Source organism: Calcarisporiella thermophila (genome assembly GCF_041956535.1).
Source record: "Calcarisporiella thermophila strain CBS 279.70 unplaced genomic scaffold VTP21scaffold_18, whole genome shotgun sequence".
NCBI lineage: Eukaryota > Fungi > Calcarisporiellomycota > Calcarisporiellomycetes > Calcarisporiellales > Calcarisporiellaceae > Calcarisporiella > Calcarisporiella thermophila.
In genome coordinates this window covers 561773-588519 of record NW_027192208.1, presented here as the reverse complement: position 1 = coordinate 588519, position 26747 = coordinate 561773, and the positions used below count along the sequence as shown (strand labels likewise).

Here is a 26747-nt window from a genome sequence, read left to right as displayed (position 1 = left end):
GTCCACACTTCCCCACCAAAAGCTATAATGGGCCGTATCCTGTCGCCCCGTCACGCCCAAATACCCCATGCAACTACGTTTGGCCGTACCCGGCTCCGACGCGGCCAAACACGCCATCATGCGCTATAGCGGTGGCGGCATGAGCCATTTTTATATCCATGTTTCTTTCATCAAAAGGGATTCATCAATTAGAAGTGTTTGACAATGTTTTTTTTTTTGCATTTCTTGGTTTATTGTAAAGCATTTCACTCCACTGTTTGGGGGGTGGGCATCGCTCAACACCCCCCTCAAAATTTTCTCTCTAATATAATGTTAATAGTGTTCATTCATATCTGGCATTGTTTTTTTTAATAAACGGGTGGCTCAGTTGGACAACGAAAACATCGAGAAGATTCGAGTCCAGCCGAAAATGAAGCATGGACAGAAAGTCATAGTTGTATATTTTATTTTCATTCCGCCTCGCCAACACAAAAAACCACCCCATTTGCAAATCATGTCAAGAAATATGCAGAGCTTATTACAATGGGCCATCGCCAACTCCGATCCCGAGCAACTCTCCACGCAAGCACAACAGCCCCCCTCTGAGCGGCCAAATTACACCATTAACCGCGAGTTGATCGATGCCGTCTTGGGCAAGGACGATCCCACGCGCATGCGCGAGGCGGCAGATATCATCGCCTCGCCCTCGTCCTCTTTTGATGCCCGGCTAGCTGCATTAGAAGAGCTGCAAGAATTGGTTGAGCAAATCGACAACGCGTGCAATCTTGAGAACATGCAGCTGTGGCCGCTCGTGCTCAAGCAATTGCAGGCGGAGGAGCCGGAGATCCGTGCAATGGGCGCATGGTGTTGCGGAAGTGCACTCCAAAATAACCCCAGGGCACAGAAGGCATTTTTGAAAGCGGGAGGGTTGGAGGCCCTGATGCCGCTCCTCGAGGATGAATCTCAAGAGGTCAAAGCCAAAGCAGTCGGGTGCGTGAGCGGTAGTGTGCGCAACTGCCAAGAGGCGCTCCGGGAATTCGAGGACCGTAACGGGTGGGCTTTGCTTGCGCAGCTGCTTGTAGAAGGCCAGGCCTCGGTGGTAAGAAAAGTGGTGTTCTTATATCAGAATGTGATGCTGGACGAGGAGAACGTATCAGCGCGCTTGTGGGAGGAGGGGATGGCGGTAGGCTTAGAGCGTGTTTTGAGGGAGTTCCAAGATGACGAGGATTTGGTGGCCAAGGTAAGCCACTCAACTTGGGTCGATGAATAACATCCGTTTTCCCGGGTTCATGACTCATGGTTGGTTGTAATTATTCTATATTTTAGTCTCTTCGAACACTGCACACCTTCCTGAAACAACAGCATGCCAACGTAACCGTGCCTTCGAGCCTGAAGGAATGCGTCCAGGAGGTGCGCCAAAAGTACACCGAGTCAGAGCTGGACGACAATGAGTGGAAAGAATTAGATCAATGGTTATAGTGGTTGTAAAAACAATTGTTTTTTTCTTGCTATATTGAAAAAGGACAATATTCTATGTTACTAGTCAGCGTAATAAACCAAGTATAATATGAAACCATTAAAAAAAAAAATCCAATTATATCAATCGACTCCAGTGGATATACGGTAGCCAAAATGTTTCCCCTCCTCCTCCTCCGCCAGATCCCTTTCTTTCTGCAAAATTCATCACCAAAGGCTTTCCCTTGGCGTTTGACAAAAAGAGCTGGGCGGCCGCGAGTTTTGGGCCTCGTTTGCCATCTGGACGTCAGGGAGTACATAGATAGAGCGCAGACTTCCATTGGTCACACCGTGCATGCTACTAGACCGGCTCATAATGGAGGGACTCTTTACGGAGGAGATCAGCGTGCTATCGTCCTCGTCGTCGGTAAGGATGCTGTTTCGACTCCGGGCAGAAAACGAGACGCTCATCGGGGAATTCGGGGTGGAAAGGGTGATATGCCCCTCCCCGAGTCCCGGCAGAGTGATTTGGCGGAAGGATTCTTGCTCTGAAAAGAACCGCGCCCGCTTGGCGCCCCGTATTTTCCGATAATGCCGGTGCAGCATCCAGAGACAGGCCATGGTGGCGGCTATCAGGGCCGCGGTCCCGAGGCCAACCAGCACATAGGCCCAGCTGCCTATTTGTTGATAGGTCTCTGGCGGCTCATCACACAGGCCCGACTCGCCGCATGCCCCCGTCAAGCATTCTCGGTCCTGGGAGCACTCTTTGCCCAACGGCCATGCTTGCACGCACACCCGGGTGTCTTCGGCGCAGAAGGTGCCCGCCATACAGTCATCCCGCACAATGGTCTGCACGACGCCCGCCTCGCCGCCATATCCAGTTCTCCGGTACTGGGTCACGTCCAAGACACAAGGCTGCCCCAGGGTCCGGATCTTTAGTTGACACACTTGGTTCAGGCAGATGGAATGGGTCCCAAAGCATTCGTCGTCCCGTGACGGCTCACACGAAGTGTTGTAGGGCTTCAGCGGCTGGCACTTTAGGTTGTTATCGGGGCAGAAGGATGTGGATGGTGAGCATCGCATGGGAAAGGGCACACCCGGGATCCAGCCTGGTATATAGTCGGTATTACGGCATCCGCGGTAGACGCATGTGTGATTGCCCGGGTCGCATGCTAGCATTGGGCTATCGCAGTCGTCGATATAGTGGAGGGCCGCGCTATAGATCGGGGTGGGATCACACGCTTGCCCTAAGTTTTTGACGGCGGCGGATTTCTGTATTAGCAAGAGAAAAAGAGCTATTAAGAGGTATCTGCGCATGATCATCACGTAGTATAATGTGGTGAAATTAGAGGGAGTAACGATGGCAAAGGGAATAAAGAGCAGAGTGCGTTTTTTTTTCTTTGCATTTTCTTTGAGGAGATTTTTCATTTCAACCCGCCGGAGAAATTTAGGTTCTGAAACGTCACCCGATTGGGGGGAATTAAATTGAAAATTCCTTCACGACCAAGTCGAATTCAGCTCTTTTCTTATTGCTTCAAATTATCTCCTGACGAGTTTTGCTCCTCAGCACAGAGGGGATCTCTTTGGCGAGGAATACGGTTGCAACTCTTGGCTCATTCTTCGTAAAAAAAAAAGTTGCTTGTAGACATGAGAATGAGGTAAGAAACAATTAACAATAAATTAACTATTCATCGTAGCTAAGGTGCTATATCGTCATCATATAAGAGTTTGAGGACTGGGGGTAACCTATTCAGGAGAAAAATGAAAAGAGATTTGCGAGTTGTCGTCGCGTTATTGTTTATATATTATGGTAAGAGGTTTGAAATCCTCCAGGATCATTTTGCCTAGGAAGAAATCTGGCTCATTTTTTAATGCAGCTAGGCAAACCAACCGAACTCAAGCTGATGAAGCGCGGTGTAGAATGGAGGCTTGTCGAAAAATGTGACTGATACGTGACTGCAATTTAACACATCTCTATCAGAGTAAAGATGACGACGATATTACATGAAAAACTAAAATATATTCAAAAGAATCAATTATTACATTACCAAATTTCCCTTCATATCTAGTTCATTCGTATATACTATTTACTATGAGTAAAAATGAAGAGTATGAAGAGGATGTCCAAATGGAAGTCATCCAAGGCAACTCTGAAATTCCAGCTGAGCAGGTTACAATTAACGATCTAGACTCCAATATTAACTCGTTAAAGGGTATTTTAGTAATTCTACTCAATTGACAACTAAATTCACCCTCTTTATATAATCATATTAGCAAAAATACAATTTTGTATCGATGAAATCGCAGATGCTGAAGAAAAAGCTGTAAAAGGCAGTTCAAGGGATCGTGCTGAAAATCTATCTCTGAAAGACCATTTTCGCAATCGTTTAATGAATCTTCAAAATGAATTAAGACTGCAAATTCGTCAAAGAAATGCGCTTAAAGGTATTTGATTATAGGTCATCATAATACTTTGATTAATTTTCCTATTAACAACGCGTAATGTTTAGCCAAACTTACACTTGAACAATCGTACGAACCTCCCTTTGAGTTCGTAAAACAAGCTTTCAACACTGATTATATGGATCCTCATTTTGCAGTTGAGCGTTTTATCAAATATATGCTATGGTGCCATAAAGAATGGAAGCGGTTTAGTAAAAAAGTAGTTCCCTTCATATCGCTAGTGCAGAGTTCAGGCTATGGCAAAACTCGAATGATTTCACAGATCGCCAAAAATGTGCATGTACTATATATTTGCAAGCGAAACCCTGGGTCAACTGGTTTCCCTTCGGCATCCCCTCTAATCGATTGGGTGTTAAAAACAACTGGAAGTGGACAATGAAGATGACATTCAAATGTTTGCAGTAATTATGCTTGCAGCGGTGGAGGCAATTAAGGAGATAAACAAAGAACATAGTGAATTTTGGAAGATGCAGATCGAACAACGAGCAGCTTGCGAACAATTTTGGAATAATATTAAGGATAAATATGAAAGGTAGTATTTAAATGCAAATATTATATATTATATTTGCTGGCATTTATATTGATAAATTCAATATATATATATTCATTCATTTAGTCACACCAAAGATGAAGTTTCGAAAACCGCTGCAAAACAAGCAATTCTTAGCGCTTCTTTTCTGAACAAACGTGGACTTGGGAAGGGAATCGGGGATATTAAGCTCATTTGTTGTCTTGATGAAGCACATGAACTCTTCGAGAAAAGAAAAGGAGTTACGCAAATAAATTACTCCAAGAAATTCCGTATGTGGCGTTGTGGTATTCGCTATCTTCGTTGGGAAGGATTGTTCTCTGTGTGCCTTAGTACCAGCGGGAAAATTAATAATTTCTTTCCCAAATTTGAATTGGATTCTTCCGCTCGTGATTCTGATTTTACACTCTTTCAGCCCTTTTTCGATGTTGCAATGACAGATGCACTAGCCAGAAACATGCCGGAGAATCCTACTCCCAAGCAACTAGCCCTGTACGGTCGCCCGCTTTTTGGAGCACTCCTATCAAAAAATTCGGATTTGAAAGACATAGTTTTATTAGCAAAAGCTAAACTAATGGGAACATCTGGAGATACGAAACTAGCAGCTTTAGCTCAGCTGGCGTGTCTTGCAGCAATAAGATTCTCGCCTATGGCCATATTTGCACAGACATTGGTCGCAGATCATATGGCCACAGCTCTAGGAATATCGTCAGACCGAACAGAGTTGTTTCTCGTATACCCATCGGAGCCATTTCTTGCAGCAGGAGCACTTGCTAGTCTTGATGATGATAAGCAATGGGCAGACTCTGTGAATATTTTGGTAGATGTTGTGCATCGAGGAATTGCTCACGGAGGAGAGTGTGGCGAAACAGCAGTTCGCATCGCTCTTTTACGCGCAATGCAATTAGCTAGCAAATCGATATTTGGTAACCAGGTTTCAGTGGAACTATTCTTATCATCACTATTATCGGACGAATATGAATGCATTTCTAAAGTGCAGGATATTGGCGGAAGGTAACTCTAAAGCTTATGAATAGAAGATGCACCACAATTTTACCTTGTCTATTTTATCTTAGTCAGCCGCCTGTAATTAATAATAATCCGTGCGAATTGGTGAAAGATACAGCCACCCTGCGCCAAATACTTGGCTCATTTTGTGAAGCAGAGGTAGCCTTCAATCATTTTCTTAACATCTACGAAAAGCTATCCGAATGTGATATTGGGGTTGATTTATTCAAAACCTGTTGGAAACGAAGAGCAGCTATCACCCTCCCCAAAAATAGTGAGGCAATAGATCTTTTGATTCCGGTTCGATTTCGCGATGGGAATTATACATGCATTGCAATCCAGGTGAAAAATCGCGAAAGAGATGATCCCAGTAACATGAAAGACTGTGCCAAAAAGATGGAGTTTAAACTTTCAAGTTGGTTCAATGGAAATACGCCGCCGCATCTCCATCTTTATATTTCACTTCGTCGTAACTCAACTCTAGTGTGGGGCCATTCATCTTCTGCTACCTCCTCTCCAGATTCTGCGATATACTTGTTTATTTCCAACTATAAATCCTTTTCGTTCGGCACCAATCTGCAGAATGCATTGGGCTATTTGTGCGAATCTGAAGGAGAAATGTTCCCGAAAGAGGTATACAATACCAACTATTATGATATTAATGGCAATCCGGTGGGCAAAGAAACTTTTCCTCGGAAAGATATCCTATATTCATTTTTGAAAATTAAAAACCAAAACTAAGAATGAATTGTAAAATTATATTTTCATTTGAAACGATTTGTCACCTTGCATATTTTATTATCTTTTAGTAAATTTGGTAGTTGATCTTCTATTTCATTATATATTAAGAAAAAACTAGGCTAAGTTTTTGTTTCAAAGATATAGAAAACGAACAGTGAAATAACTCAAAATTTTTCTTTATAAGAAAAATGATGGTTCTCTTGAGTAGAGCTGTAGTATCTTTTATAAAAAATCAATTTTATTCTATTACAACATTATGTGATTTGACATTTGATTAAAGTTGAATTGCTCTATCAATCTTACTCGGAAATCTCGGGAAATTTTTAAGGGCTTTTTGGCCTGGCTGTAGAATTTCAGCCGAGTTCTGTTTTCACATATTTTTTTCGGCTCAAAATTTATTGCTTGGGCCGAGACAAATAAATTTCCACTAGGCACTTTTCCTGACTTCCTTATTCACTACGTAAATATTCCTATTGAACCAATAGGTTTACTGGCGTTTTTACTAAAAAAATCCTTAAATTTTCCGCTGAGACTGCTTATGGTGACTTCTTATAGGGTTGATTACTTCAACTGCATACTGCAATACGCTCTGGCATTTGTCGCTAAAGAATTATTGATATCTTTAGCCTGAATGGATTCAATCTGGCCACGAACAAGACGAGTTGTGAGAGAGAAACACAGAATCCAATTGAATAACATTCTGAGCAAACTGAACTGTTTCAGGGTCGAGTCTACGAAATCTGCGAGCAAAACGAATATCCTCGGACTCCAAAGGATGATTATGCTCGATAATACCAGAGGTAATGCGGTAAGCATTTACGGCTTTTGAAAATCGAAATCGCGATATGAAAGGACATTTGCATTTCACTGTTGATACATTTCTCATAGGTATGTCGCTATTCGAACTGTGTTGGCCTGATCGTGAACATGCAATAGAGCAGTGAGAAATCCAGTATAACGATCTGAGCGTTCTACCCTCCATTCAAACCCAATACTAACTGCATAATCGTTCATCCATTTAGTTATTTCGTCTCGATCTTTGAACATACGGGATTTGAGATCAGAAATGATGATAGTCATCTTTACAAAGGAGTAAAGATAAAAATTATAAAGGCTTACGCTCAACTTGAAAATAATAAAATTTTAATTTGATGCGTGAGTAACAAAAGTAAAAGTGTGGCTTGCTGTTAAATAAAACGAAGTAATTAACCAACTTAGCAGTAATTAACTAACTTAGCGGTAATTAATAGTTATACCCGAGTACAAATAGAATTACCCAAAGTGTGCTTGCTGTTAAATAAAACAAAATAATTAACCAACTTAGCAGTAATTAACCGACCTAGCGGTAATTAATAGTTATATCCGGGTACAAATAAAATTACCCATACTAAAATATATAAATACAAAATTTCATTAATATCCTTTTCCTACAGCTACGTCGACAAAAATAAAATACAAAAATTGTATTTTATTTTTGCTGACGTAGATTAGCGTTGTGAATTATTCACAACGCTAATCTAACATTGAGCCCTTGCGGCTTAGATATTTACTTTTACTTCCTTTCGGAGTTCAAATATCCTTGGATCGATAATTTAATTATTATTATTGCATTCACTTCATTAGAGCAGAATGCTTTACGTGATAGGCTTGGGGCTTTCAGACGAAAGAGACATCACGGTCAAGGGACTGGAGGCAGTTCGGAAATGTGAGCGTGTTTATCTAGAAGCCTACACCAGCATCCTGATGGTGGAGAAAGAGAAGCTGGTAAAGATGGATGCTTCCACTGTGGAATGGACTGATAGGACTCAAGGGTCTTTTTTTTATTAAAGGAGGCATACTATGGAAAGGAGATCGTCATTGCCGACCGAGAAATGGTGGAGCAAGAGAGCGATGCCATTCTAAAGGATGCTGACAAAATAGACGTGGGTTTTTTGGTGGTTGGCGATCCATACGGGTAAGATGAGAGGCCAAAGAGTGAAGAGTGGACCACCCTTAGCTTTCCGTTTCGTTTTTGGTTTGTCTAGTGCTACAACACATACGGACCTCATTCTTCGTGCCAAGGAGTTAAATATCCCTGTTCGGTCCATCCATAACGCATCGATAATGAACGCCATCGGATCTTGCGGACTACAACTCTACAACTTTGGCCAGACAATCTCCATCGTGTTCTTTCATGAAAATTGGAGGCCCGACAGCTTCTATGATCGCATCAAAGAAAATAGGGCCATTGGATTGCACACGCTTTGTTTATTAGGTAGGGTAGATTTGTATATGGTGGTTTCAAAGGGATGAACAGCTGATTTTCTTCAAGACATCAAGGTGAAAGAACAGAGCTGGGAGAATATGGCCAGGGGCCGAAAAATATATGAGCCACCACGGTATATGACAGTGAACCAGGCGGCAGAGCAGCTGCTTGAAATTGAGGAGAAGAGAGGAGAGAATGGTAAATATCTTGGAAAAATGTGTTTTGGCCAGCCCTTATTCCCTCTGTCCCCCTGTCTTTTCCCTCCAATTTTTCTACTTGTACATTTTTGTCAAAAGCTGATGTTCCACTATTAATCGTTAGTCTATGGGGCCGACACGTTGGCGATTGGCTGCGCTCGCATCGGCACCGACACAGAGCAGTTTGCGGTGGGGACGCTAAAGGAGCTGCTCGATGTGGATCTGGGGGGTCCCCTACACTCACTGGTTATTGTTGGAAGCAGACTGCATGCTCTAGAGGCCGATTTCATGCGTCCGTTTGCCGTGAATCCGGACCGGTTTGACGAGATATTGAAAAGGGATTTTCCTAAGTTGTAATTGAAAATAAAATTCGCGATGAAGTGATGTTCTACTCTGAGAAATTTCCATCTGTGTCAAGTCACAGGGAGAAAGCCACTCGATAGAAATCGAGGAGGAGGCCAGGAGTGCAAGCTAATCTATATATATACATGTTATCTATTTCATCAAGTCATCCAGAAGTAAGATTGAAGAGATCTAGGAGGCCAATTGTTCGCTTATCCCTCTCTCAGATAGTTTGACTTTTTTCATCGCCTGGAGCAGAGGAGATTGACGGTTTAAATTAGTCACCCTGTTTTAAAGCGGACGCGCCCGCAATACAAACCTATTTTTTCAGCTCGCAGTAGATACCAAATAACTCGATCTCTTTTAGTCCTTACTGCATCGCCATTTCATTAGCACATTTCATTACAAGAATCCGCGCGCACTCTTGTAATTGAATCTTGACGTCGGACGCAGTACCGCAGTCCACAATGGCCCAACCACCTCGAATTACCACTTCTAGGCTCCCTGAGCAGGCCTATCCACCCACACCAGGCTCGGTCGTATCGGGCCGCGTATTCATTACGAATGCCCTGGAGCAGATCGCTGCTAGCAAAGAGGCAAAACGGAATAAAGCCTTGAAAGAGGCTGTTGGGAATGCACTAGGTAAGCTAGGTTTTTGCATCCAACTAGATGATGGTGGCTAACCATTGTATTTAATTCAGAACACATAAAATCGCAGGACGATAGTCCAGAGAGGTGATTGCACATGAAGATTTATAAATGACACAAATTCTCAGTATTAATCGCTTGGCATTCTAAAAAAAAACAGAGCGCGAATTATCTTCCGTCCACTGCGACTTGCATGTGAGACCCGCTCCGAAGCGCTCATGAACATTGCAGTAGATTGCATTGGAAAGCTGATATCATATGGATACATTATTGGGGATGACGAAGTAGAGGAGGTGCCAGCAAATTCCGCAGGGGCTGCGAATGGCTCAAAGCAATCGGATGAGGCAAAAAAGGGGGATATATCAGCGACCAAAAAAATAACAAGGCCCTTATTAGATCATGCGGTTGATGTCGTATGTGATTGTTTCGTAGGGGAAAATACGGACGAGAAGGTGCAGCTCCAGATTATCAAGGTAAATATTTAGAATGGTTCTTTTCCTAGTTGGCTTTATTTAACCTTTTTCATTTCCCCCTCATTCTAATAGGCATTGTCGGCGGCGGTCTCTTCGACCATCGTCACCGTTCATCAATCTGCATTATTAAAGGCAGTGCGCACCACCTATAACATTTTCCTTCTCTCACGCAACTCAGCAAATCAAGTCGTGGCTCAGGGCACATTAACACAGATGGTACACCAGGTATTTGGACGTGTACCTGTTCCACAGCCAGGGTCTTCTGCGTCCACACAGGACTTGCCTTCCCAAGCGGAAGATTCAGAGAAGCAGTCGCTCAAAAGCCAAACTCCAGAGGATAGAGAATTAAAAGCTGAGGAAAAAAAAGATGCAGTAGAGACTCCTGCAAACAGTGTGGAGCAGGATACCAATGAGCAAGCCGATATGAAAGAGCCCGAAGAAAATAATTTGGAGGTGTCTCCAAGCATTAACACTATCATCGAGGAGCCCCTTAATGGGCACAACCAAGCGCTTACTGAATCATCTGTAGAAGCTGTGGAAGAAGCTATCGATAAGGACGACAATGTAGAGGCCACTAATGGAGCTGAGAACGGCACTAATGGCAAAACAATCGAAATACCTTCTCAAGAACTTCAAGTAGTAGCTACAGAAATTGCTGCCGAGACTTCAGAGACTACCTCGGCTGTAGAAATTGCCGAAACCGACCCGCAGAGCTCACAGGCGCCGGAGGAGAAAGATGAAGCAAAGCAGGATGATAAAGGCCCGGAGTCCATTCCTCCCAAGGAGGCGATAGACCAGGATATGAAAGTCGAAGAAGTCTCGAATGCCGATCAAGGGGAAGTTTCGCCGGAAAATTCTAGCATCATAGTAGAAAAAAGTTCCATAGAGGCAACCAGCGATGAAGTGATTTCTGAGGTGGCCAAGCAGGAGCTAGAGGACAACAAAATCTCACTGTAAATAAGCTCTTCTTATTTTTCCTGAGTTGAAAGGGTATTCGACTTATGACATTTTCAATTACTACTTCTTAGAAAAACATTCGAGGAACGCAAATCACTAGACTTGGTTTCTACAGAACGAACCGACTCTCCGCGAGAGTCACCCAAAACCCTTTTTGCCAAAGACGCCTTTCTCGTATTCCGCTCTCTGTGCAAGCTTTCGATGAAAAACCTCTACGGCGACAGGTGATATATAGCATTGTGGTTGTTGCTGAGGCGTTTCCACTAAACTATTCATTCTTGTTTTGTAATTTTATCAAGCGAAACCGACCTGAAATCCTACTCGATGCGCTCGAAGCTTCTTTCTCTCCACCTCATCCACACCATCCTCTCATCATATATGCACCTCTTTTCCTCTACCTCGGTCATAATCACGTCTTCGAGCGAGAGCAGTAGGGGCACTCCCTTCATCGAGGCTGTGAAGCAATATTTGTGCCTCAGCTTGAGCAGGAATGCTGTTTCCTTGGTGCCTCAGGTTTTCGAAACTTCTTTGGAGATCTTTTCACTGGTTATCCAGGAGCTTAGGAAATTCTTGAAGGTCTCTCGTCCAAACATTCATTTAGGCTTCTATTCGGTGTACTTATCGTCGCCCTACTGTTTTTTTCTCCTCCACTATTAGAAAGAAATTGCCGTCTTCTTCAATGAGATCTTTCTCCCGATTCTGGAGTCCCGAACAGCCTCTTCTCAGCAACAGCGGCATTCCCTTCTCAAAGCCATTTTGAAAATCTGCGAAGATCCCCAGACCTTGGTCGAGCTCTACCTGAATTATGATTGCGAGGAATCGCTGGACAATATTTATGAGCGGTACGTATATTTTAAGTCTGTATTTTTCGCTCCCTTGGGACATGAAGTGATGCCCGTTTGTATATCAAAAGTTTGGTCAATGCGATGTCCAAGATAACCACGACTCACATCGTGCTCACTGAGAAGGAAAAGGAGAAGGAGCGGGAAAGGGAGAGAGAGCGAGAGAGAGAAAAGGAGAAGGAAAGGGATGCATCTGTGAGCCTTCCTGGTGGCTCTGCCTCCGGATCCTCCACCAATCTATCCATTTTCTCCAGCTCCAACCAAGCTCACTTCCATATGCCCCCAACCTTGTCCACGACAAGTATGAATGCGGCAAACACATCTGGTGCCGAGCCTAACGAACTTGTGCTCAAACACCGCTCCCTAGAGTCCCTAGTTGCCGTGCTTCGCTCGCTTGTCTTATGGTGCAACAAGATTGGCGAGGAGTCCGCTGCAGGTGCTAATGCTTGCATGGAGGCCGAGGCACGCAATAGCGAGGAGATATTGAATGGTGGCGTGGCACAGCCGCCAGAAGTGTCTTCATCGACGAACTCGAATAATTATTCATCCAACAGCTCAGCCCCTAATTTGCGCCCTTCGCCCAACTCTTCCAGCACTTCGGTGGCGGTGGACGACCCAGAGCAGTTCGGCAATCTGAAGCATCGAAAGCAGCTCTTACGGGAGAGCATTAAGCGTTTCAACTGGAAGCCCAAGAAAGGAATTGAACAGCTGCTTGAGGTCGGGCTTATTCAGAGCGACTCCCCCAAGGATATCGCAAAATTCTTGCTCTATACCGAGGGGCTAAACAAGGCGATGATTGGCGAGTATTTGGGCGAAGGGTATATTACCTGCACGAGATTTTGTAATGAATTTTGAATTTTTTAAAATGTATAATTTGATTTTTTGTAGAGAGCCGAAAAATATTGCGATCATGCACGCTTTTGTCGACCAAATGAATTTCATAAATATGAAGTTCACCGCGGCATTGCGGCATTTTCTACAGGCGTTCCGGCTACCTGGTGAAGCACAGAAGATCGATCGGTTTATGCTCAAGTTTGCTGAGCGATACGTGGATGGGAACCCGGATGCATTCGCCAATGCCGGTAAGTAGACCTAGTCGCCATGTATGTGGGGTGGTTTACCATTACATTTTATTAACACAATCATGGATCCTCTGATACCTTAGATACCGCATACGTGCTTGCGTATTCAGTAATTATGCTCAATACAGATTTACATAGCCCTCAGATTAAGCGGCGCATGACCAAGGCGGAGTTTATTAAGAATAACCGAGGAATCAACGATAACGCTGACTTGCCCGAGGAGTTTCTCAGCGGTATCTATGATGAAATCAATGAGAACGAGATCAAGATGAAGGACGAGCAGGACATGATACCCTCCGGCACATCCAATTTTAACGTGGCTCTATTGGGTCGTGATGCGAGGAGAGAGGCGTTACAGATCGCTTCCGAAGAAATGGCTTCCAAAACCGAGGTAAAATATGATTATGGTTCTCTAAGATTCTCAATTCGTAACCATATTGATTCTCCTCCTCTTCTTCCAGGCGCTATTCAAGAGCATGCTTCGATCAAGATCTCGAAAAGGAGGCCAACGCTCGAACACATCCGCAGTCACTTTCTACAGTGCCTCCCACGCGGAGCACGTACGACCTATGTTCGAGGTGGCGTGGATGGCCTTTCTGGCTGGTTTGTCCGGCCCACTCCAGGAATCCGAGGATATGGAGGTGATTGGGCTGTGTCTTGAGGGGTTCCGTCACGCCATCCGGGTCATCTGCTTGTTTGATATGGAGCTAGAGCGAAACGCATTTGTCACCACGCTTGCTAAATTCACGTTCCTCAACAACTTGGGCGAAATGAAGACCAAGAATGTGGAGGCAATTAAGACCCTGCTCGATATTGCGCTCACAGAGAGCAACTATCTCAAAGGTTCATGGCGAGAAGTGCTGACTTGCGTGAGCCAGTTAGAGCGGTTCCAATTGATCAGCAATGGGGTAGATCAGGACTCGGTGCCGGACTTGCTGAACGCCAGACGGGTACCCACGTATGTATCTCCATAGAATGCCCCTTGCTCATTTGGCTCTAAAGTTTTCTTCCTTTCTCTGCTGACAGAAAATCTTCTTCGTTTGAGGCGGCCTCGGGGAGGAAATCGATTCAAGCGACAAGAAAGGTCTCTGGAAAGCATGGATCGACGGTAGGCACCACGAGACTGTTTTCTCCCTCTCTCTAATCTTCTGAGATATATTTTTTGAATTTAGATTGCATTCGACGAGGAGGTCGTCGTAGAAAGCAAATCGCTGCAGTTGGTAATGACTGTAGACCGGATATTTACGTCCACTACGCAGTTATCGGGGGTAACGTTTATAATTGGTTGATTGCTTCCATGAGTGGGAATTTTGAAAATGTCTGTACCCATTTGTGTAGGAGGCAATTGTTGATTTTGTTAGATCACTGAGTGCCGTGTCATGGGAAGAAATTCAATCTTCTGCCATGGCAGAACATCCTCGTATGTTCAGTCTTCAGAAATTAGTCGAGATTTCCTATTATAACATGAATCGTATTCGGATGGAATGGTCAAACATTTGGGCAATTTTGGGAGAACATTTTAACCAGGTTATTTTCGGCACTATTTTATCTCCTTTGAAAGAGTAACTCATTGGATTTTTTGTTTTTCACTTCACTGTCCTTAGGTTGGATGTTCTTCAAACTTTAACATTGCCTTCTTCGCACTGGACTCCCTCCGGCAGCTGTCGATCAAGTTCTTAGAAAAAGAGGAGCTGACCCATTTCAAATTCCAGAAGGATTTCTTGAAACCATTCGAGTACATTATGGTGAACAATCCTGATACAAGCATCAAGGATATGGTATGTGAAGTTTAATGGATACATCGCGAGGAATTGCCAAGTATAATTCGGTATTCCGCTTTAGATTCTACGGTGTCTGCAGCAAATGATTCAAAGCCGTGGTTATCGGCTAAAATCTGGGTGGCAAACCATGGTCAGCGTGTTTGCAAAAGCTGCAAGAGAGCCCACCGGTAAGCCTGCCTATACCTCTTAGCGGGAGAGATGATCGAAATACCTAATTTCTTTTTTCCTATTGAATTAGAAACAATTGTCTCCATGTCTTTTGACATTGTGAAGGGTCTGTTCAAGGACCGGTTCCAGGAAGTAATCAGCACTGGAGTGTACGATGACTTTATTCGTTGCTTGAGCGAGTTCGGAAAAAACAAGAGGTTTCAAAAGATCAGGTATGCAAATCATAGGCCATTAAATCTGTTATGGGCACAATGGGTTGAATTTTTCTATCTTGAAGTCTTCACTCAATTGAAATGATCCGGCAAATGATCACACGTTTGAGCGACCTCTCCGAGTCCCAGCTTAATGCTCTTCTGACACCCCCGGATGCCGACAATTCAAAGAACGACCCTCCCAAGGTTAAGTTTTGGTTCCCGATCCTATTCGGTTTCAAGGAAGTTATCATGAATGCCGAGGATCTCGAAGTGAGAACAAGGTATCTGCGCTTGGTATCACGTCCTTCCAAATGGATCAGTTTTTAACTTATTAAAATATTTGTACGGTAGAGCGCTCACCTACCTCTTCGATACCCTCAAGGAGTATGGTTATACTTATTCGCGCGATTTTTGGGACATTATCTGTCGCCAAGCAGTGTTCCCGATTTTTGATGATATCAGGTCGGGAGGAGTGGGGCGGTTTTCGAGCCACGAGGACATGAGCGTGTGGCTATCCACCACGCTGATTCAAGCGCTGCGAAATCTTATCGACCTGTACACCTATTATTATAGTCGCCTGGAGATGATGACGGAGCAAGTGTTGGATCTTTTGTCAGCTTGCATTCTGCAAGGTAAAAGGGTTCTCTGAGGAGATGGTTTTTGGCAGGAAGAAACTTCATTGCTTTTTCTTTTTTTCGTATTAGACAATGACACATTGTCCAGAATCGGATGCACATGTTTGCAACAGCTAGTTGAGTCGAATGTAGAGAAGTTAGACGATGACGCGTGGCAGCAGATATGCACTACCTTTGGATATTTACTCGATTCTACCGCTCCACACGAGCTGTTTGATGTCGAGAAGTCGTCCCGGATAGAAGGGGCTGTTCAATCGAGTACAATTCCCAAGGCTGAAGCTACCCCTGAAGGTAAGTTTGTTTCGGATTGTGTCGAGATTTGACCGTTCTCAAGTTCTCTCGGAACATAGGAGCAGACGAGCAAGCATCTGCGGAAGCTCCTTCTCTGCACAGCCCTACGGCATCCAATCACACCACGCTTACCTCTTTCTCGCCGACCGCAAATGACCAAGCGAGCGATGGCCGTCGCCGTGTGTTCCAGCAGATCGTAGTCAAATGCGTACTGCAACTGTTGCTGGTGCAGACGCTCTATGATCTACTCAACAATCCAACTGTGGTTGAGGCGGCTCCCGTTGATCGTTTGCTCGAACTTGCAGAATCGGTGCGTCAGTCTTACTTATTTGCGCGTAGCTTCAACGAGAATGTTAACTTGCGGACCAACTTGTGGAAGCTTGGTGAATGTCGAGATGTAGTCTTTTGTAACATCTACTCCATCCTGACTCTTTTCTTTTTATCGACTAAATTTTCGACAGGCTTCATGAAATCACTACCGAACCTGCTTAAACAAGAAACCCTGAGTGCCTCATGCTATGTGAACCTGATGCTTAATATCTACACGAGTTCGACGCCGGGGCGATCGGAAAAGAAAGAGTTAGTGGAGGCAAACCTGATGCCGTAAGTATTCATTTAGCTGTGATGCCATGGGTTTCGTTGTGAAACTTATGGTTTCTTTCGACAGATTATGCCAGCATATCCTGAGCGAATTCCAAGCATTTGACCCAGAGATGAAATCGCGTAACATTGTTGCTTGGACGCCAGTCATTCTCTCGATCCTACAGTCATTAACCAAGTTCGGGGAGAAGGATGTAAGTGGTTTAGATTGTTGCGTTATCTCTACGGAATCTCCAATGACATTTCATTCTCTTTTATTCTCAGTTCAAGAAGAATCTCCCGAACCTGTATCCCCTGTTGGTCGGGCTACTTACACTTGACCTTGACAAGAGTGTGAGGCTAGCCCTTAAGGATGTTCTCCTGCAAGTTGGAGCCAGCTTTGTGACGCAGAAGGTGTAACGGAATCCATTTGAGATATTTAATAGTGTGTATATCGAGCCCTTTTCATCCCTGTTATATTATCCCCGGTCTCTGGTTGATATATATGATTTTGTTCTATTGAACTAAACAAAATTACATTTCATTGAGAATTCGCTCTATTTTTTTTTCCTGGTATTTTCCTACTTTCTCCCCATAAATTATCAGTAGATTAGATGCTCTTTGGATTATTCCTTTACCACCTAATTTTCCTCTAAAAATTTTTTTTACTCCTTGATCCAACAAATTTGATCTGCAGAAATGGCTGAGTAAATTGTTGATTGACTCATTGAGTAGCTGACTAAAGGAGGACTTGCCAATTTCACTCTCTTTCTTCCCACCAACACAATATTCTTAGGAAGAGGTTGACGCATGGCGCTCTCATTACCCAATTCGATGGGCCGATAAGCTCGATGGTGACCTCGATTGAACCTATTTCCCCTATCTTTATCCAGATCTCGAAAATCATTCTTTTCCTCGGAGTTTTGAATTGTCAACCAAATTAGGAACGAGGAGCTAAAAGAAGAAAGGCGTAGGCCATTTCCTGGTCTTTTATATAACATTCTCTCTACTTCTATCCCTCCTCGTAATAAACCACATCGTTAATGACACTATTACAAGACAAGCTTGTCGTCTATACTTTAGAGCTCGGCGACGATGGGTCGCCCGAGGATGCCAAAAAGGTGAGCATTATTTGCCAGAATCCCTAGCGAGGCTCCCGCTAATGTGACGCGCTTTGTTTCTCTTTTTCCCACTCGAAAAGTATGTTCGGCTAGGCCCGCCGGAACAAGCTTACATCCTGCGCTTCAAAATCGTGGTGGGCTCGTTGGCATCGCGTGGAGGAAGGCTGGTTACAAACTATCCAGTAGAGGGGTAAGTCTGAATACATGCAATTTCCCTGCCTATGCCATGTTATTAATGTGTATACATTTTCATTTAATTAGTGGCGAGTTCGATCGAAAGAAGTTCCACAAGTTAGAGTAAGTACCTAAAGATGAGAAATATGGAAGCAAAAAAAAAAAAAACCTAAAAGAAATCCAATTTGCCTGGCAGATTCAAAGATGATCCCTCCATGGACGGCTATTGCGATCTAGTAATAGAAGAGTCTGGGGCGTATGAATATTTTATTGAATATCAAAACTGGACAGAACCACATAAAATCGAACGCTCCGATTCTGGGCATTTTATGGTCGAGCCTCGGCTCCGCGCAAGGCCTTCTCCATCGTTCTCCAGCTTGAGTTCTAACATCACTCCAAAGAGCGGGGGAATGGATGAGTGGCAACCTCTCCCTCTGGACGGGATAGTTATTGCCTCGGTTATAGCCAAGTGGCTTGGTCCCTTCCCTCAGTGGGCCCCTCACCTACGCGCGCTCCAGGCTGCTGGATACAATTGGGTCCATTTCGTACCGCTTCAAGTGCGCGGGGCTTCGGATTCCCCATATTCAATTGCAGATCAGCTTGACTTTTCACATGATTTGTATGCCGACGAAGAGCCGGGCGCATGGAAGACGAAGGAGGAAAGATTCGAGATTATGAGACGAACGTTGGAAAGAGTTAGGAATGAATTTGGATTAAACTGCCTGTCTGATGTGGTTTGGAATCATACGGCACATAATTCTGAATGGCTATTGGAACACCCAGAAGCTGGTATATGCGCCTAACGCATTGGCTTTTCAATACACTCTAATACTCAAACTATTTGCTAATATAGGCTACAATTTGATCAATTCGCCGCATTTAGCGCCTGCATACGAGCTAGATACCGCTTTTCTGGACTTCTCCGCACGCCTGAAAGAACTAGGTCTTCCTACTGTTCTCACTACACGTGCTGACCTTGACAAGGTGATGGATGCCGCCAAGGACGAAGTTATCAAAAAAATCCGATTGTGGGAGTATTATGTTGTTGATGTCGAGTCCGCTGTGGCTGAGTTGCGGGGAGCGATCGAGCGAGGGGAAGAGTATGACTCGGAGGTATATTCGAGGGAGGAATTGCAAAATATGACACTGAAGCAATTAGCAGATCGATTGGCGCAGGATGCTACAGAAGAGCGACGATTAGGGAAACGGTTCGGGATAAAAATCAACGTACACAAGGCATTGGCGTTCATGAAGGCTCTTGAGAGAGAGGATGCGGAGGTTGATCGTGTTTGCAAGCGCTATCATGCATTACTCAATGAAGTGAATTTGCCGCTCTACATACAGTATGACGATGACACCAAAGCTATTATAGAGAACGTTGCCAATCGTGCCGCCTATACTCGCCTTGCTAAAGATGGGCCTAATCTCGGGGAGATCACACGAGAGGCACCGTTGATTGAAACCTATTTTACGCGGTTACCGAAGGATGACGAGCGGACGCGGTCTCGTCAGGAGGGAGAGCTTATGTTAGCTAATAACGGATGGATTTGGAATGCGAACCCACTTCAAGATTTTGCATCGAACGAGTCACAGGCGTATCTGCGAAGAGAGGTCATCGTGTGGGGCGACTGCGTCAAACTACGATACGGCCGTTCGCCGGACGATAACCCTTGGCTGTGGGAGCATATGCGACTCTACACTGAAAAAGTCGCCTCGCTCTTCCATGGCTTCCGTATAGACAATTGCCACTCGACCCCTATTCATGTCGCCGAGTACTTTTTAGATGCGGCACGGCGAGTGCGAAAGGATCTGTACGTGGTAGCAGAGTTGTTCACGGGCTCCGAAACCATGGACGTGAAATTTGTTTCGCGATTGGGCATTACCTCATTGATACGCGAGGCGATGCAGGCCTGGGATCCACGAGAGCTTAGCCGGCTTTTACATCGTCATGGCGGGAAACCTGTCGGATCGATGGACATGGACTGTTTGACCGAGTATTCCGAGTGCGTCCATCCCAGGACCGGGGCGGTCGAACCTTGCGTCAAAATCCCACTTTCCGGCTCGACTCCGCATGCACTTTTCATGGATTGCACCCACGACAACGAGACACCTCATCAGAAGCGAAGAGCGGAGGATACGCTTTCCAATGCTGCACTTGTGGCGATGTCTGCGTGCGCAATTGGGAGTGTGAAGGGATACGATGAGGTATACCCAACGCTTTTGGATCTAGTTAAGGAGAAGCGGCACTATGAGGGGGGGAGTAAAATTGAAGACAGAGGCATAGGAAAAGGTAGGATGATTGGGGCGCTCGTTGGCGCGTGGCTTTACTGATGTTTAACGGTTTGTTGTGTCATATTTTTACAGTGAAACGGGTGCTCCAGCACCTTCACACCGAAATGGCACGCAAGGGATTCATCGAGACACATGTTCACCACGAAGATAATTACATTATGGTGCACCGCCAGCACCCATCTACCCACCAGGGTTATCTTCTCGTCGCACATACTGCGTTTGCCAATAACAAGTCGCAGCGGGGCAATATTGCGCCCATCAAGCTGCGAGGTAGCGAGGTGGAGCATATCTTCACGACTACCCTAGACGTGCTATCGAGAGATATTCCAGAGAACAAAACTTATCTTAGGGGACTGAGGGTAAGACTAGAGGCGCTAGAGGCCCCAATGATAAAGGAACTGACCGACGAGAAAGGCATGTACACAGAGGTGGTGGTACCTCGAGAATTCCCGGCGGGAAGCGTGATGCTTCTACGCACTTGGATCCGACACACACCCACCGACCTTATCACGAAACTGCAAGAGGGCGTGGAGGAGGCTGTGCAGGAGCTGGGCTCGGAGGAGATGAATGTTCTCTTGTACCGGTGCGATGGAGAGGAGCAGGACAGCGTGGGTCGCGGGGTCTATAAGATTCCTGGGTGGGGGGCGCTTCCATACTGCGGGCTTGAGGGATTCATGTCGGTGCTCAAGCCGATTATGAAGTGGAATGACCTGGGGCATCCATTCTGTGCGCACCTGCGGGATGGCCGCTGGGCATTGGACTACTGCGTTTCTCGCCTCGAGGAGTATGTGCGGTGGTACCCGAAATTGGATGGCATTAGGAAATGGCTCGAGAGCCACTTCAAGATCGTGCAAGAGTTTCCAAACTTCTTACTGCCCAAATACTTCGCCCTCGTCCTCAACACCGTCTACCAAGCGGCGCGCAAACACGCAACCAAAAAATTAATGTCGGAATTCATTCGAAACGGGGACTTTTTCACCAGGTCGTTAAGTTTGTGCGCACTACAGATGTATGGTCGTGTCAGCTCAACTGGCCTACACCCCACCGAGCCCGGGGCTTCTATGGCCGCAGGCCTGCCTCATTTTACACACCAGCACATGCGGTGCTGGGGAAGAGACGTGTTTATTTCACTGCGGGGACTCTACCTCGTTACTGGTCAATTCGAAGCCGCGCGCAGGCATATAATAGCGTTCGGCGGAAGCTTGAAGCACGGGCTTATCCCGAACTTGCTCGATGCGGTGCGCTATCCTAGGTATAATGCACGGGACGCGGCCTGGTGGTTTACGCAAGCGGTGCAGGACTACTGCAAGTTCTCACCCGAGGGGCTAAAATTCTTGGAGGTGAGAGTGCCAAGAAGATTTCCCGACGGAGACACGTTTGTTGAGGTGGAGGATGAACGGGCGTACTCGCGTTCATCCACCATCGCAGAATTAGTGCAGGAAATCATGCAGCGGCATGCCAAGGGAATTTCCTTCCGGGAGTGGAACGCCGGACCGGCACTGGATACGCAGATGACCGACCCCGGCTTCAACGTCACCGCGCGAGTCGACTGGACCACAGGATTTGTGTGCGGGGGAAATCGGTGGAATTGTGGGACCTGGATGGATAAGATGGGAGAGAGCGAACGCGCTGGAAATAAAGGGGTCCCCGCCACCCCAAGAGACGGGGCCGCAGTGGAAATTGTGGGACTGGAGAAGAGTGCGGTACGGTGGTTGGCCTCGCTCTGGGAGGAAGGCAAATACCCGTACGAAGGTGTGGTGATACCTGCTGAGGACGACCAGGCAGAGAAGAAGATAAGCTACAAGGAGTGGGGAGCTTTGATCCAATCTTCGTTTGAACGCTGTTTCTATATCCCCACTTCTCCTTCCGATGACTCCCAATATGCCCTCGATCCCAAACTCATCAATCGCCGCGGCATTTACAAGGATACCTACGGCTCTGCCGAGCCCTATTGCGATTACCAACTGAGGCCCAATTTCGCAGTGGCAATGGTAGTTGCACCGGAACTTTTCGACGCAAAACATGCGGCGTCGGCACTAGAAATAGCTAAGAAAATTATCATGGGCCCGCTTGGAATGCGCACACTGGATCCGGCCGATTGGGCCTACCGGCCAAACTATGATAACTCGAATGATGGGGCCGATCGATTGATTGCAAAAGGGTGGAATTACCACCAAGGACCGGTAGGCATCAGCTATAAATGTATATACTCTGCTGAATCATTAGTGCTAACAGATTGCTCTTCTTTCATATTTATAGGAGTGGGTGTGGTGCGCAGGCTATTTCCTGCGTGCACTTCTGATTTTCCAGGCCTGTGGTGATAAATTCGATGCTCAGGCAAGTACATTCAGCAACGCGTAGAAAGAAAAGGAATAGTATTAATATGCTCTTCTCACCATGTTTCCTGCCAATAGGAGGTCTCCTTAAGAGTCCAACGAACTTTATTACCCCATAAACGATACATCCAAAATTCCCCATGGGCCGGGCTGCCCGAGCTCACTAATAAAGACGGCGCACCCTGTACAGACAGTTGTCCGACGCAAGCTTGGAGTGCTGCAACGATTTTGGATCTGATATGGGCAGTCAAAGACGAATTCCAAAAGAGACAAGATGTTGTGTAAGGGCGTAGCTTATTCCTGTTCGACCTGCACAACGAATGCTTCCAGCTATTTAACTAGTAGCATGTCTTCTATTTATTATTGAGGAGCGAACATATTATAGTTTGTCCTAATTTTATTAAAGGCTTGAACGTCCTCAATATACCCCAATACAGGACAAGTTTTTCAATAGCTATACTATTCCTGGAATTGGCTTTCATACCAATTCAACCAATGCCAACCAATCTGCTAAAACTTGAAAGTCACTCAGACAGATGTAGCAAACATACCCCAGGACAAAGGAGTTGAGACTTCAAAAGAAAATACTTTTTTGGAATGGCACGTATATAACATAGTGTATATAACGTAAGTCCTCACATTGTCAGCTATATTGCATTTGGATACCGACTCTGTTAACCCAAGCTGCCAGATTTCCATTAAACTTCAGCACGTGTCAAGCTGCCAGTCAACCGAACCCCTTAATGGGTTGCCAAGCAATTTTTTTCCTCTGTTTCAATCAATCTGTCCTACAGTCAGAACCAGTCTCATTGATGCTAATAGGTTCACAGGAGAACATTCACGTAGAATAGCTTTCACAGTATCTGCAATGGGTGAGGAGGGCGAAATTTCACATTTAAGTGCTGCTATAGTACAGAGAAAGAGAAATATGTGCAATATTGTTAGAGTAAAGGAGTGCAAGAGACTCAAATCCCGCTTAGAAAAAAAATACGTTCATCTCATATTAATATCTCCAATCATAAAATTGTGGGTTGCCAAGCATTAGTGTGAAACATGATATACGAAGTTACTTATGGTAAGAGACTGCCTGTGAGTATTTAGGGAAGTATATATAGGAAATAATTTTGGGCGGCTCAATTATTGTATATCTAATGGATATTAGTTGGCTTGCCTGCGTCCCACACAGAGAATATGGATAATGATATCTACCTAATTGCACTACTACTCAAAGTCTACTGAAACTTGACATTTCCACGGACCATATGTTTCAGGTTGAGTGAATTGGCTTTACCCCCATTTTACCAGGCTAGCAACTCAATTTCAGACTCTCCGATGCTCTATGGGCGTGGTTTTCCTTTATCATGATAGTTCGTTTTCTGCATGGTTAATATTGAGTTAAATGCTAGAGTAGGCTTTCAACCGAGTTACATGCAAATGAAATATTGTATACTAACCAAACTTAGCAAGTGAAGAGTTGGGGGAAGTTTCTTTCTGAAAATTATGGAGAGTAATTAAACTCTTAACTCAAAGTGAAAGACTCTGGATTTTAGTAGGGAGTATTTACTCTAAAAATTGAAAACTCCATCCCAGTTATGCCAGATATTACTGTGATTGAACCGAGTCAAAAGACTAGAAGCGGCCTCCTCACCTTCGCCTCTGATGGCAGAAAACTTACACCTTAAAGGCACGCGAGCTTGTCTAGAAGATGTGATATTTTAATGCTAAATGAGGGAACAGGCTAAGAGCCTTGTGCAAGACAAGTTTTCTATAAATAAACCTCTACGGCCTGGTTTTAGCTTCCCTTTGGACAAGCAGCTTCTCGACTTTACTGCAGTTTAGTATTTCAATTATGGCCAAAGCATATTTCATCCTTAGCTAAGCCTAGCACAAGCTTCAGACGCTTCAAAAGTGAAAAGGCAGGAATTAATCGTAATTTACGTTAGGAAAGTGACATATTAACTATCCGCAGCCGAATCGATTTGAGTCAATATTTATAGTTCGGCAACCTACGGTAATAGTCATACTTGACCCCAATCTAAGCATTTTCTGAAATGCTTTCAAACCGGCAGAGCGATTTTTTTATTCTAGCCAGAAACCAATCATTTCCGATATATAATCCCCATAGGATTTCCTTTTTTTTTTTCTCGAGTTTTTCTCTCAACGGCTTTAATAATCGATAGACATGAGCAAGAGTATAGCAAAAGATGACCTCGAGCTAGGGGAATTACATGCAAGAACGACTAAATCCGCAAGTGGGATCTCGAACACCGACATCGCTAACTTATACCTCGGCATTGAAGAAGAATTGCATCCTACATGCTCCCAAAGTTCTCGAACCCCATCGACCTCAGCCGCCTCCACCACTGATTCCAAATCGGTAAAGAAACAGGAACAGAATCCCAATGAGCAGAGAAAAAAGCGCTTTCTCTCGCTACTTCTCTGGTGGAACACCGAGGATTGGTGGTCATGCTGGATTGGCTTTATTCTGCTAGGCTGTGTCGTAGCATGTGTGAGCCACCACATACCCGAGCCCAAGTTCCTCCCTTGGACCGCCAATCCCTTCTCCTCTCTTGCCACCAAAGGAAATTACGGCCTGATTGCCCTTTTCCCTATATCCACCATTCTTCTCACACTTTGCCTTGCCTCGCTGCGCTCTCCCTCATACCGACTCTTTCCCTTTGGTTTTGCGGTCGTGTGGTTTCTGGCTATGATATCCAAGTGGCTTGCTGCGCAAAAGGGCATCAAGAGCATCAGTTTGGGGGATTCTGTGTGGGCCATTGTGTTCGGGATGGTGCTGCGAAACGTGTGTGTACGAGGCGAAGTGGTTCCGCGGTGGCTAAAGATTGCTATGCAAACCGAGCTCTACATCTCCATCAGCTTGGTCTTGCTCTGGTAAGCTTTCACTTTTTTTCTAGTTCATATGCTGAGTGCTCTTATCCCACTATCTCTCTCTTCGTTTTGATATCTTGATTCAGCATCGATATATCCGTGCTAAAACCTCTTGCTTCCCGCGCCATCTTCGTCTCCTGGATTGACACCCCACTGCTCTTCCCCTTGATGGCCTACTTTGTGGGCTACAAGTGGCTACGTATAGACATCCAGCTCGCCATCATCATGGCAGGTGCTTCCATCATTTGCGGATCCTCTGCAGCGGTTGCGCTGGCCGCAAGCCTTGGTACGCCAACGAAAGCGCAAATGCCAATAGGTAAGCGTGTTGAATACCTACATTGATGTTGCTGCTGCCACAATGGTAACAAGAGGAATGAATACTGATCCGTTTTTACGTTCGCAAACAGCTATTATTTCAGTATTCACCATCCCCAGTTTGCTCGCAATGCCCTACGTTGCCAAAGCACTCCGGATTCCCGACGAGATGGCTGGAGCTTGGTTTGGTGGTGCCGTGGATAGTACAGGTGCCGTCATTGCCAGTGCAACCATCTATGGAAGCAAGGCTGCAATTGACTCCGCTGCCGTCGTCAAGATGATGCAAAACGTGCTTATTGGACCGATCAGTGTAGGAGTAGCCGCCTTTTGGACTCACGTGGAGAAACAAAGGGAGTTGGCTGAAGAAGAAAGAATCCTCGGCAACGGGGAGACAAAGCCGAGGAAAAAGTCTGGAATCATGGACAGCTTGAGAAGTCTTTGGCAAAGGTACATGAGAAGAGCCTCCCCCTCCTTTCTCTTGTGTGTGCTTATAACTGGCGTGTTTCTTCTTCTGATTTTAGGTTTCCCAAGTTTGTTCTTGGTTTCATCATGACGGCCGTCATCTTCAATACCGCTATCAACCCCAAGCACCGTGCTGAGGTCAACGAATTCTGCTTCACCGTTGGGGAATGGTTCTCCACGTGCAGTTTTGTAAGCATTGGGTTTGGTTTGCAGTTTTTCCAGCTGCGGCGCGAGCTCCGGCTCATGGCCGCCTTGACGACCCTGTATGCGATCACCCAAATCTCAGACATCCTGGCTGGATTCGGCCTGTGTTGGGCGGCGTTTAGAAAATTCTAGCTTCCATTATCTATTTATCTATTATTTATTTGTTTATTGTATATAGCTATGCGAATTAGCTATAGGTTTCATTTTGCTTGCTTGTATTTTGTGCATTTCTACATACATTACACCTCCTTCTCTCACATTCTCTTCCTTCTCGAAATGAAACGATATTTCTCTCTATTAATTGAATTATTTAATAAATTAAACAGCAGTGGATTTGTGGCTTTT

General features: G+C 45.1%; 9 protein-coding genes across 9 annotated transcripts; 8 read left to right on the top strand and 1 right to left on the bottom strand.

The window, feature by feature from the left end:
- Window positions 1-493: 493 nt before the first annotated feature.
- VTP21DRAFT_3746 (uncharacterized protein) lies at window positions 494-1458 on the top strand (the record flags this gene model as incomplete). The annotated part of the gene is made up of 2 exons (XM_069394082.1): window positions 494-1219; window positions 1306-1458. 2 exons carry the CDS (start codon window positions 494-496, stop codon window positions 1456-1458), a joined length of 879 nt encoding a protein of 292 aa, XP_069249184.1.
- A 204-nt stretch (window positions 1459-1662) lies between these two features.
- On the bottom strand, window positions 1663-2862 carry VTP21DRAFT_3745 (uncharacterized protein; the record flags this gene model as incomplete). The annotated part of the gene is made up of 1 exon (XM_069394081.1): window positions 1663-2862. The coding sequence occupies one exon, from the start codon at window positions 2860-2862 to the stop codon at window positions 1663-1665; it is 1200 nt and encodes a 399-aa protein (XP_069249183.1).
- A 664-nt stretch (window positions 2863-3526) lies between these two features.
- VTP21DRAFT_3744 (uncharacterized protein) lies at window positions 3527-4276 on the top strand (the record flags this gene model as incomplete). The annotated part of the gene is made up of 3 exons (XM_069394080.1): window positions 3527-3647; window positions 3709-3879; window positions 3945-4276. The coding sequence occupies 3 exons, from the start codon at window positions 3527-3529 to the stop codon at window positions 4274-4276; spliced, it is 624 nt and encodes a 207-aa protein (XP_069249182.1).
- An 88-nt stretch (window positions 4277-4364) lies between these two features.
- On the top strand, window positions 4365-6175 carry VTP21DRAFT_3743 (uncharacterized protein; the record flags this gene model as incomplete). Its single annotated transcript, XM_069394079.1, has 3 exons — window positions 4365-4429; window positions 4514-5440; window positions 5503-6175. 3 exons carry the CDS (start codon window positions 4365-4367, stop codon window positions 6173-6175), a joined length of 1665 nt encoding a protein of 554 aa, XP_069249181.1.
- Window positions 6176-6806: 631 nt separating this feature from the next.
- VTP21DRAFT_3742 (uncharacterized protein) lies at window positions 6807-7111 on the top strand (the record flags this gene model as incomplete). Its single annotated transcript, XM_069394078.1, has 2 exons — window positions 6807-6983; window positions 7064-7111. The coding sequence occupies 2 exons, from the start codon at window positions 6807-6809 to the stop codon at window positions 7109-7111; spliced, it is 225 nt and encodes a 74-aa protein (XP_069249180.1).
- A 693-nt stretch (window positions 7112-7804) lies between these two features.
- Window positions 7805-8974, top strand: VTP21DRAFT_3741 (uncharacterized protein; the record flags this gene model as incomplete). Its single annotated transcript, XM_069394077.1, has 5 exons — window positions 7805-7939; window positions 8005-8129; window positions 8200-8429; window positions 8487-8618; window positions 8742-8974. 5 exons carry the CDS (start codon window positions 7805-7807, stop codon window positions 8972-8974), a joined length of 855 nt encoding a protein of 284 aa, XP_069249179.1.
- A 452-nt stretch (window positions 8975-9426) lies between these two features.
- Window positions 9427-17029, top strand: VTP21DRAFT_3740 (uncharacterized protein; the record flags this gene model as incomplete). The annotated part of the gene is made up of 24 exons (XM_069394076.1): window positions 9427-9601; window positions 9661-9694; window positions 9768-10080; window positions 10153-11033; window positions 11109-11261; window positions 11337-11613; window positions 11695-11879; window positions 11951-12697; window positions 12768-12961; window positions 13045-13352; window positions 13423-13919; window positions 13988-14069; window positions 14134-14229; window positions 14300-14488; window positions 14566-14739; window positions 14804-14909; window positions 14981-15122; window positions 15188-15385; window positions 15456-15736; window positions 15809-16030; window positions 16090-16413; window positions 16492-16633; window positions 16698-16824; window positions 16895-17029. The coding sequence occupies 24 exons, from the start codon at window positions 9427-9429 to the stop codon at window positions 17027-17029; spliced, it is 5982 nt and encodes a 1993-aa protein (XP_069249178.1).
- Window positions 17030-17652: 623 nt separating this feature from the next.
- On the top strand, window positions 17653-22817 carry VTP21DRAFT_3739 (uncharacterized protein; the record flags this gene model as incomplete). The annotated part of the gene is made up of 8 exons (XM_069394074.1): window positions 17653-17730; window positions 17811-17920; window positions 17992-18027; window positions 18101-18693; window positions 18758-20194; window positions 20269-22379; window positions 22456-22533; window positions 22611-22817. 8 exons carry the CDS (start codon window positions 17653-17655, stop codon window positions 22815-22817), a joined length of 4650 nt encoding a protein of 1549 aa, XP_069249177.1.
- Window positions 22818-24714: 1897 nt separating this feature from the next.
- On the top strand, window positions 24715-26534 carry VTP21DRAFT_3738 (uncharacterized protein; the record flags this gene model as incomplete). Its single annotated transcript, XM_069394073.1, has 4 exons — window positions 24715-25424; window positions 25508-25737; window positions 25829-26183; window positions 26258-26534. 4 exons carry the CDS (start codon window positions 24715-24717, stop codon window positions 26532-26534), a joined length of 1572 nt encoding a protein of 523 aa, XP_069249176.1.
- Window positions 26535-26747: the final 213 nt, after the last annotated feature.